General features: G+C 38.4%; 1 protein-coding gene across 3 annotated transcripts in view; it reads right to left on the bottom strand.

Annotated features, from left to right (window-relative positions):
* Positions 1–12,093, bottom strand: part of AGPS (alkylglycerone phosphate synthase) — a 77,842-nt gene that overhangs the window by 20,198 nt on the left and 45,551 nt on the right. For all 3 annotated transcript variants that reach the window (XM_052675972.1, XM_052675970.1, XM_052675971.1), the window contains 5 exons: positions 10,831–10,910; positions 9,326–9,406; positions 3,904–4,029; positions 1,787–1,895; positions 1,211–1,338 (listed from right to left, as the gene is read on the bottom strand). In XM_052675972.1, the coding sequence (XP_052531932.1) occupies positions 1,211–1,338; positions 1,787–1,895; positions 3,904–4,029; positions 9,326–9,406; positions 10,831–10,910 (524 nt within the window). The remainder of the gene's footprint in view (positions 1–1,210; positions 1,339–1,786; positions 1,896–3,903; positions 4,030–9,325; positions 9,407–10,830; positions 10,911–12,093) is intronic.

The raw sequence follows: 12,093 nt of genomic DNA, 5'->3' as shown, positions 1-12,093 counted from the left end.
AAAAGGCTGGATGAGAGGTTTTATTGACCCCCACCTAGCCTACAACCTTCAGGTTGGTTATTCTTACGTTAAAAACTAACAAAGAAAAAAAAACAAACCAGTTTTTCAGTAGGACATCATTGTAATTGCTACAAGAAGATGCCACAAGAAAGGAGTAAGTAGTTCAGGCTTAAATAAGCAGTAAAACAGTAGCAGCAACAAAAGCTTAGTAACTGAGCAACATAAGTGGCTAACACTGTTGTTTTTTTGTTTTTTTTTTATTTCTAACCCCTTTCTTGAGGGAAAAAATGCTAGGCTCCTTTATTGACCTAAAATGTTGATCGATTGTACAATTAAGCATTCCTAGGTTGCTTAGATGCCTGTAATAGAAAGAACAAGCACCAGCAGTAAAAGCATGTGACAGAAGAACTCTGCTGATAACTAGCATATACATGTCAGTCACATACCAGTTTGAACAACTGGCTTGGAACATTAAGTCATTAATTTAGACCCATCACTGGAAATACATAAAGCTTTATTTAGTTTGGCATTACCTAAAACATTTCTGATATTACTTCCAAAATTCAGGATATATATTCCTCCATTCACTGAAGTGATTTAGTACATTTTGCACAGTGCCAAGGAAAGTTAGTCTGGAATCGTAAAAGAGGCTAGCCAGTGCAAGACTTGCCTGGAAGCACAGGTGTTGAGAAAAGCATTACATAATTTGGATACCAATGTCCAAGTTTTGCTATCTAAAACCCACTTCTCTATTGTCTGACCATGCTGTTCAGAAGGCTCTCCTTAAACGCTCAAGTCTAAGTACAGTTCTGCCTCAGAATATCCAGCTCACTTGAACACAGTGCTGCACTTCAAGAAGCATTCTCTGCACCCTGCATGACTGTTGTTCCTTTATCAGTTTGGAATCAGAAATTAACTGCTCTTGACTTGTCTGCTGCAACTTAATTTCTTTAAATACTGGTCGCTTTTACATACTTGTGAATAAATCTCCAGATAAAGCTCTCCACTGAAGGAGATAAAAAGCCAGTCCTTTACTGCATCATTGCCAAAAGCCTCAGAGGCCATATATATTCAAATCATTCATATTATCTCAACTCCTTTTCAGTAATCAATAATCAAGATTAGAGCATCAGCACACTCCTACTCCTAGGCCCTGGACAAGGTTAGAGCTAGTGTACTTGCATGGATTCAACTCGAAGCTTCTCCTTACCTGCTTTGCCACTTCCCTTAGGCAGGCCACCCCTCGTTCAAAGTTGGGGAAGACCACAGAGCCATATTTCTGGTATTCAGGAAGAGGCCGAATCTTTACCGTAACTTCAGTAACCACTCCCAGAGTTCCTTCAGGAAAAAAAAAGAAAAGCTCAGTTGTAAAGTAATACAAGATGCAACTCTTGCAAATCACCGAACAACTGGTTAGCAGGATGTTCTAAGTTAACACCAGTTACAAGTGCCAAAAATTCAGCATCGCAGTAAAAGAGAAACTTATTTCTGATAATTTACACAGTGAATTCCTACAAGCAGCCTTTAAGTCATGATGTTTGTTACTAGACGCATATAATCACTCCACAGATCTGTTTTAAGCACTGTTCAGTTGCATAACTTCAGTCCTAAAAAAAAAAAAAAAAAAAAAAAAAGCCTCACTGTTGGGATAATTCCCAACACACACAGAAAAAAATAATGCCTGCAGAACACCACCCATAGACACACTGGAAGCCACAGCATTAAAAGATGCTCAAATGAGCAAGACATTACAGAAGCTGAATTAAGCGCAGTTACATGAAATTACCTTCAGATCCCATAATAAAGTGATGGATATCAGGTCCTGTTGACATGCGAGGTACTTGACAGTTTTTTTCAACTATTCCTCTGGGAGTTACCATTTTTATATGAATCACCTGTTTAAACAATAAACAATGACTACACATACCAGCATTAACCATAGATCTTTTTGTATGACATTTATTTTCTTCAAGATGCATGTTATGCTTGATGCAGTTCAGCTCTGCAGACTTTATACATTCTGTAGGCAGTCCCAGAAACTTTTGGGATAACCTGAGGACCATTACCAACAGTTGTTGTTAATACAGCATGGTTTGCCCACACAACAGATTGCTCCAAATTCTATGCCAAATCAAATCAATTGTTGGCCATATGCAGACAGTACCAACTAAAACTGCTTTTTTTTTTTTTTTTTTCCTCAGCATGGACAGTGCTCTCCTTGAACACCAGCATTTAAATTCAGAACATATGATACTTCAGAAGGAAAAAGAAAAAAAAAAGGGCTTGCAGCAGAAGAATGTTCTTTCTCGCTTAAGTTTTCCATTAGAACTGCTACTTGATGAAGCTAATCTAATTCAGAAATCAGCTGTGACAGAAATACTTCTAATAGGAAGAAGAAAATCTTTGTGAAACACACTGTCAATATTATGTCTTCCATAAGAATGATACATACGTAAGCTATTTTCCCCCCATACTATTCAATTCTTTCTTTAAAAAAAAAAAAAAAGCAACAAAAATCCTTCCTTGGTGTAAGTGAACCTTTCAAATATAGACAAATCAGTGGGATTTCAACTACTGCCTTTAAAACATACAGGTAACGGAGTAATTTTCATCCTGTTCAAGAACTGCATTATACACATTTTATAAACTGTTGATTCTGCAACAAGTGGATTTTAGGGAGCATACCTAACATTGTTTCTAGATATAAAAATTTCTCAGATGGTAAACACTTGCCCAGAAACTTTCTCACTGTTACATCAGGAAGCTCATAAACTGCTCTGAATCAGCTTTGAAACCAGTTTTCTCCTAATGAAAATTTCAGAAGCTGTATTTTAGCCTCAAGTTTTGCTCCCACGACAGAAAAGCCTTCTGTACTTCATATCTTTCTGCACAAGCAGAACTATACCACACTGTAATGCTTCAGGCAGTAGGGTACAGATGATACTTCGTTAGTGCTAGCAGTTTCAACAAGACATACTGAATAAAAACTATATTTTCTGCCAAGTTAATTCACTGATAGTAAAGTGTCACGTCAGTCCACAGAACAAAAGTGTTTCTGAATATAATGTGATGAAAAAGCCTCAGGTGATAGGGGATGCACTACAAAATGTGTGTTGCAAAAAAAAGAAGGGAAAAAAAAAAACAAGTAAAAAAGGGCTACCATGAGGAAAAAGTTGAAGTTCAAATCAAAGAAGCAGAAAAATCTGAACAGTGATGATTTCATTTCAATATATTCACTGTAACAGAAAAAGTAGACTTAATTTAAAAAATGTTTTAGAAATAAAATTTATTAGCATTAATATAGAGTGAGCCATTTTAATGCTTCAATTAAGAGTGTAATACTGCCATTCCTGATCCCTTGCTTCCTTCCTCATTGCCTCATTGCTCTGATATACCATGCAATAGGATTACAGTTCACTCTAGTTTGCACACAGGGTCAATTAGGCTAGTCTACTGATTTGAAAAAAGCCTACTTAGATTAGGGAAGTGAGATGGTAGAAAGAACTAATCATTGGCTGTCAGTGTGAATTGATTTCAGTGGACAACTTTAAGAATAGTAGGAAACAGCATGCAAAAACCCTACAAATTTAACAGGATTATTACACTGAGATTAGCAGAGAGTGTGAACAGTGGAAGAAAGCAACAGGGTAAGATAAATCAACACAATTCCTTAAGCTATCTAGTAAATATCAAACTGAAACTTTCAGATTAACAGTAATATTTACTAGCAATAATACCAAAAACAAGCAAACAACAAATCTCAGTCAAAATTTGATGCCAAAACTGTATCACTGATTAATAGAACTGCAGTTTCCTCTCCCTACTCCCTCTCACGAGTCATTACAAGAGTTAAGCCTCCTATCAGAAAAATAATTAATTAGAACAAATATTAGAGAGATTTACCAGATCTTCAATGTTTCCATAGATGTTTTTCTTCATGCCTGATGCTCGTGTTGCCACCCATCCTCCTAGTGAGCTGAATTCCATGGAGTCTGGTTCATGTCCTGTACAGAAGCCACTTTCAGAAAGCTAAAGAAAAAAAAACCACACATTTTACACAGTCTGCACTTGCTTAGCATTTCAAAATCTCAGTATTTTAGGTTTGCTCGTTTTAAAAAGTAGGGCTGGAAGTCTGGGTAAGTACAGGCTGTCAGCCTGACCTCCAGATCTGCCTGTTTCCCGCAGTATTTTCTTGAAGTAGCTGGTAGCACATAGCTTAGACCTCTTAGCTGGATAAAAAATTGGCTGGACAGTCAGGACCAGAGAGTGGTGGTGAATGAAGTTAAATCCAGCTGGCAACCAGTCACAAGTGGTGTTCCCCATGGGTCAGTATTGGGACCCTTCTTGTTTAATATCTTTATTGATAATTTGGAGGAGGGGATTGTGTGCACCCTCAGTAAGTTTGAAGATAACACCAAGGTGGGAGTAAGTGCTAAACTGAGCATAGGAAGGCTCTACAGAGGGATCTGGACAAGTCGGAATGATGAGGTTAATTATGTGAATTTTAACAAGACAAAGTGCTGGTTTCTGCCCTTTGATCACAATGACCCCACACAATGCCACAGACCTGGCGCAGAACAGCTGGAATGCTGCATGAAGGAAAAAGATCTAGGAGCATTAGTCAACAGCCAGCTGAACAGTAGTGTGCCCAAGTATCCAAGAAGGCCAACAGCATCCCGGCTTGTATCAGAAACAGCACAATCAGCAGGACTAGAGAGGTGACCATCCCTTCATACTCAGCTCTGGCAAAGCCACATATTGAGTACTGTGTTTAGTTTTCGGGCTCCTCACAACATGAAAGACATAAAATTCCTGGAGAATGTCCAAAGGAGGGCAATGAAGCAGGTGAAGGGTCTGGATTACAGGTCTTACGAGGAACAGCTGAGGGAACTGGGCTTGTTTAGTCTGGAGAAGTTCAGAGAAGATTTTGTCACTCTCTACAATGACCTGAAAAGAGGTTGTGGCACAGTGGGGGGGTCAGCCTCCTTTCCCATCTAACTAGTGTAGTGTAACTGTTGAAGCATCACCTTCCCTGCTGCAACTTAAGGCCTTTACGTCGTAAAGGGAGGTAAAGGCCTTAAGTTGCAGCAGGGATGGTGATGCTTCAACAGCTGGACTTGACAATCTTAGAAATGGAATATCCTGATGATTCACTCAATTATTCAGGCACGAATTTTGTCTTTGATACATAAATGAAATGCAAATTAATTCTGCTCCTACTGTGCATGGGCTGTGCTACACATCAACCTGTAATAATCCTCCTCCATACTTTAAAACTAAGACCTCTGTTGTTTGTAAGAAGGTGAGAATTCAAATACATATGGAAAAAAATTATAACTAAGTAACTGCCAACTTTGCACAAATGCTGCCAATAAATAAGGCATTTAATCTCTTGTTCTTTCCATTCTAATGTGATATGCAGCAGGTCTGCAGAAAATGTGAGCAAATTGCCTGTACTTAATTCTCTCAAGGAATGATGTGTTTTAATATACAGCCATCTGGTTGGGCTTCCTGTACGCAAAGCTGTCAACTACTTGCGATGCAGATCATGCATTCCTGTACATTAAGTAGTCACTTGTTTCTCATTTTTCTGTATTAGCTTGGCTTTGCCATCTGCACAGCACCTGAGGTTGATCGGATGCCCTTAGAATTCCAACACCAAAGCTGTCAGGCAGAAAGAATTAAAGACCCAGAACTCACACTGATAACTGTGTTAGTGTTTGAGACTATCAATTTGCACTGGGCAACTGAAAAATCTACGTCCAACTAGACTGTTGTAAGCACAACATTTAATGTGGGTCATTAACTACATTCTGTAGTACAAAGTGATTCTAACTTCAGTGATTGAAAGCTATTTCTGCGTAACACTAACAGTGATTTATTGAGCCCATGGTCCTTTCTCTTACTGGAAGAACTTGGGGCTTTAGATGTTTACTGATCACACCAGGGAAGGGTTCCTGAACTCTCCTTATTCTGCAAGAGAACAAGAAGTTTGGTTCAGTCACAGCTTACCTACTTCTACAATGCACATAAACACAAGCACAGCAAAGGACAGTGCTTTTGAATACTTGTAAGTGACTGGGCATGCACAAAGCAGCAGATTCAAACTCTTTGAACACCACTGCATAAATGGTATGTGCTAAGGATACTTACAGAGTAGGGGAAAAAGAGACTGTGCTATGTACTTTCCAGATGGGATGGCCAGCATGGCCTTCTCATCCAAAACAGGAATATGTACTGGCTTTTCTACAAAAAAATCGTAATTTGCTCGATAATAGTAAAATTAGTAAAAAAAAAAATAACTAACAAAAAAAACTGTTCCAGCTTTATAACTCTTCCTCACCTCTGATTCACTTCTGTTGACTATTAATCCACATTCTTTCCTGATAAAAGCAAGCAACTTGAGGCTCTTCTATAGAGCACACTATAACACATGAATTTATGAATATATCTTCTCTTCTTACAGAAAAGTGTCTTAATTAAGCTACAATCACACATACTTGTGAAATTCATATTTATTTTTAATGTGCCATTCAAAAACACCTTTTTTGTACAATATTTGGTTTTCTATATCTTTTACTTATTTAGAATTCAGCACTTGATGTTAGTTACAGTTGTAAAGTTCACAATAACTGTGAGCATGCTAAACTTCTAAGTAAGGTGAGCACTCAAAAAATCAGACAGAGTAAGAGGCATCACACCTTTTCACAGTTTCTAGATAATGCTGGTAAAGTCAAACTCCTTTGAAACTCCTGTGAACATCCAAGCAGGAAGAAAATCCATGTCAGCACTACCTCGTAGCATGTTTGCAGGAACAGAATATAAAATCCTTTACTTCTACTGCTAATACAGTCCAGCCTTCAAGTAAAATTCATTTTACTCTTGCACTTCCTGATTACTGCTGCAACAATACAGTTTCTCTGAGAAAAAAAGCCTTTTCCACTCTAGCTTTTACTGCCACTCCAGCAGGGACTCTGGTCAATTATATATTCCACCCCCCCTGCCACAACTCAATTTCCTCCCTTCAAGCCCTGCCCATTTCATTTAGCTGTATTTGCCACATGTGCACAGTATTCACCTTTACTCCAGACTTTGAGGGCTTGTTTTTCACCCTGCTCATCTCTATTTTGCACATGGTGCTGCAATACGAAAATCCCTCCACGCTCCTGAGATCCTTCAATCCAAAGCTTAATACTAGCAAGCTGCAAACCCAGCAGTCTTTCGAAGCAATTCCCTTTGCTGCACAGTCCAAAAATACATAGGTCACACCGATAATAACGCCTCCTATTTATTTCCATGGAAACTACAACAGATACAAAGAGCACAACAACACTGTTTGATAGAGAAGATTCTCAGCTACAGAACACTATTTTTCAACAGTCACTGCCACCACTATGCATTTGCACTAGCAATGAACAAAAGTCTGCAAGTCATGCTCACAAAAATCTGCATGGCTGTCTGGAATATGGCCTGTTTTTCACATCTGTCACCACTGTTGACACGCACAACTCAACATCCCACTGTGCTCATGTCCACTGCTTGGTTTCCATAAGTGTTCAGCAAGCGCCAGTCAATGTCAGTGGGTGCAATTCAGTCTGCACAGAAGAATTCAGTGACACATCTTTGCTTCACATGCACTTCCAACTCAGACACCACTTTATCAGACTGCCCCTCTGCTGCCATCTGACACACGGCACCAAAGGGTAACAACAGTGATAAGAAGGTTCAACTTCTACCGCTGTACCACCACCATCTGCCTCTGCCATTATGGGCCAACATAACAAAATAGAAAACATTACTATCATAGCAACTCTTGTATAACTGCATTCTATCTGTATTTCAGTGGACACTTGCATTGACATTAATCACAATTGTGCTTGTTTTAGGTAGCCTGATTTGAGCTTAACCTGGAGTCTTCATTTTAACCACATTCCACTGAGTAGTTCTTTACTTCCAATTTGTAAAATAAGAGCCTTTAAAATATAAACACACATGCACACACACACACAAAGTAGGTGATCTGATTTAATACTCTTTGCTCACTGATAGAGTTGCACAGAAATTCTGAATGTATTAATAGTTGTTCCACACATTGTAACTTTTGAAAGAACACTAGTCCATTTTCCAGTGCAGAACCAATGAACAATCAGTACTCTTTTCATAGTCCAGAACCCAAATGAAAGATTCTAAGCTTTCTGATCAAAAGGATTCAAAGAGAACTACAATAGCAGTATTATAACCCATACAAAGGGAATACTGTTCTTTACTCTGAGCAAAGAGAAAATTAGCAGCATTTAAAGGACAGAATAGTAACAAAATATCACAAACTACCACTCTACAAAAACAAATAAAAAGATCTTTTACAGAGAGAACATACTCCATTTTCATTTTAGTTCAAGCTTAAGTAGTAAAAGAACTGCAAAGGTTAAAATATTACATTAAGTGATATAAAGGAACAAAACAACAACAACAACAACAAGAGTTAGGAAATATCATCTTTCTCATAATAAACTGCTCTACCATTAAAACAATTTTTTTTTCCCCCAAAAATCATCTAGAAAAAAGTTGTTCAAATTAAAAACAGCCTTCAAATCTCTGCATACTTGTAAAGTGCCCTGAGGTACTAAGTTTAGACAGCAATTAGCTATCAAAATACTCGAGTCTTGGAAGTTAAGTAAGCACAATTGCACATCCCGAAGAATAGTCAATAAACACCTACAACCTCCCTGATTATCAAGGAGCACTGAGAAAGATCCTGAGAGGGTGCTCTGACTCATCTGACAGACTGCAGTTGGAGGTCACTAGAGATCACTCAGAAGTAAAGGTGATGTAATTTTTCACTGGACCTTTATTTTAGTCCATTCTCCTTCCTTTATGCTACTTTTTCATAGCCAGTCTTAAGCAGCAGCAACAGTAGCAAGTCTGTTATAAGCTTTAACCCTTCTGAAGTAACTACCTCTGTCCCAAATAACTACACCATGCTCAGCAGAATGAATCTAAAAACTTCTGTTGGCATTTTGTACCAAGTGTTACATCTTACAAACACAACGGCATATCTGAGGCCTGAAATAAAAAGCACAGTGTTACATCCTACAAATTATTAACTTACTGGTGTACAAGCATTTTGGATCTACAGCTAAAAGAAAAAGTAATTTAAAAATGTGCATCAAATACAGCTTCCCATGCGATGTGATTCATGACCAAGAATAAAATAACCACAGACTGCATGAAAACGCAAGAACTAGAATTCAGTGGCCTAGACAAGACATGAGGAACAGCATGGAATAACATGGAGAAATACTAGATATCTCAGAACAAAAAATACCTGTTTTTCCAAATCTTGTCCAATAATGCCAGCTTCCACACATGCTGTTAAATTCTTCTCATCTATCCAGAGAATCCGATTCTGTTCAGAAGTGAATCAAAACCAATAATCAGTGTTTATTTCCTTCTCTAATGCTATACGGTCAACAATATCTGGGCATACAAGTTAACATTAACACAACTCAAGTTAGTACAGCAGGGGAAGCTGAGCTTCCCCACTCCAACAGTTAGACAACAGGTTGTAGTCTATACAGCCTCTGCCATAAGTAACATTATTAATCAGCTCATACTGGAAACATTCAAAGAAGCAAAGGAGAAAGAACAGAAAAAATTAAGACAAAAGTACTACAGAAATTAAAATACAGTATTTTTCAAAATGAGTGCAATTTAAGGTGCTGGAGTCTGAATATCTGGACATAAGGCATACTCCAAGAAAAGTACTCTTGAATAAACTCCCTAGGTTGAACAGATGGCACTGAAGCACCCCAGCTCAGCTCTGGGATTTTGACATACTAGATTAGAAGTAAAATATGGTATAAGATGTCAAAGTATGGAAGTACTTGAGAAATTTAAGGTACTGGGAAGGATTACACCTTTTCACCGGATGGGAAACTCACCGACCCATCAGGATATTCTATGAAACAGGAAAAGAAGCACTAAGCATAATTATTAACAAGGACAATCCATGAAGAAGAAACTAACAAATCTGGGTTTAGCTCTGTTTATAGAGAAAATTCCACAGAGGCTTCAACTTCAGTTGGTCCCTGATAAGTGATTATAGAGTTATTTACTGGGATTGATAGTTCAGAAAAAAAAAAAACAAACCCAAAACCAGCATGATGAAGACTATTTAGATTCATCAGTAGAAAAAGCAACATGCAAAACCCTTTACTTTCCAAGTTCTGGAACAAAGACAACAGTGTAAAAAGCAGTATTTACATTGCTTAATATGACACTATTTACATGTCTGTGATTCATGTGCCAAGTTCTGTCTTCTCTAAATAAGGTAGTATCAGTCATTTTCAACGAGAATCGCTATCTGAAGGAGTTAAGAGATGTACTGTTTTATATAGAAATCTTTTATTTCTTCAGTGAAGGCTGATAGATATAATTTATTATTATTATTGCTATTATTTTAAAGTCTGCAAAACACAATAAAATTTACAAGAACAAGACTTCCTACTGGCCTTTCACTTAACTCAGACAATTCCTATATACAAGAATGGTAACTTCCTCTGATTTTCTATTATGTAAAACTGTACAAAGACTCAGCATTAGGACTTTTTTTTCTAAGTACATACGTCATATTTAGTACAGGACTAACTTCAACAAAAATATCATTTGAACTGAAGTACTAATTTAATTATTATAGTACAATTTAATACTTCCATCTTTTCTTGTTTTTGTAACAAAGAAGGAAATGTCATTCTCCAGTGATTCCTTTCTCTAAAGTAACATAAGACAATCTAAATTTCAACATATTTTTTTCCTAGAAAAAATACATACCATTTGTGATGTATCCAGAGAGACAATTGTTCTTTTCTCTTCTTCAGGGCATTCAAGGGCACTAGAGACACTTGTTCCTCCTGAAAATAAGGGATAACTATTGTGATTAAAAATCTCAGGCGAGTTCTCCCCCACCTTCCATATACAGATCCTTCTCTCTCTCTCTCTCTCTCTCCTTTCGAATACTGAACTTACTAAAGATCACTTTTCGAAGCTAATGGTTAGTATTCTTAGACTGTCCCTGCTCCCAGATTGGGAGTTGCACACAATCAGGACAACAATGGAACAGACAAAAGGCTTTAACAGCACTTGATAACAAATCATGAAATTCTGACCATCTCATCTGCCATCATAAAGCCTGGAATGTAACTTCAAAATGGGAAAGGATAAGAAATCAAGTCATTCAAGAAACAGAGACAGCTGTGGTTTCTATATACTCTACTGAGAGCACTAGAAAGGACACTACACTTCTACCTAGCAAATGGGCTGAAGAGATCTACATAATACAGGAATGCAATACTTACCTGAAAGTAAGTAAGAAACTGAAAAAGGTTTAACTATAAAAATGGATGAATAAAAACAAATATCAAACTTCTCTGGAGGTTGCTAGTGTATCTTTATAGCATGTTAGATAACAGTCTCCAAGAAGTTCTTGGCTTCTCAAAGACAACAAATCACACAGAATCACAGAATCACAGAATCACCCGGGTTGGAAGGGACCTCAAGAATCATGTAGTTCCAACCCCCCTGCCTAGCAGGGCCACCAAACATACACATTCAGATCAGGTTGCCCAGGACCCCGTCCAACCTGGCCTTGAACACGTCCAAGGACGGGGCATCCACAACCTCCCTGGGCAGCCCGTTCCAGGGCCTAACCACTCTCCTTGTGAAGAACTTCCCCCTAACATCCAACCTAAATCTTCCCTCCTTCAACTTGGATCCATTTCCCCTAGTCCTGCTGTTGTCAGCCCTTTTGAAGAGTTTACTCCCCTCCTGGGTGTAGGTTCCCTTCAGGTATTGATAGGCTGCAATGAGGTCACCCCGCAGCCTTCTCTTCTCCAGGCTGAACAAGCCCAACTCCCTCAGCCTGTCCTCATAGGGGAGGTGCTCCAGCCCCCTGATCATCTTAGTCGCCCTCCTCTGGACCCCTTCCAAAATCTCAATGTCTTTCTTGTACTGAGGGCTCCACACCTGGACACAGTACTCCAGATGGGGCCTCACAAGAGCCGAGTAGAGAAGGACAATCACCTCCCTCTCCCTGCT

Source organism: Tympanuchus pallidicinctus, unplaced genomic scaffold, assembly GCF_026119805.1.
Source record: "Tympanuchus pallidicinctus isolate F22 unplaced genomic scaffold, pur_lepc_1.0 scaffold15, whole genome shotgun sequence".
NCBI lineage: Eukaryota > Metazoa > Chordata > Aves > Galliformes > Phasianidae > Tympanuchus > Tympanuchus pallidicinctus.
This window is presented reverse-complemented; position numbering and strand designations above follow the sequence as displayed.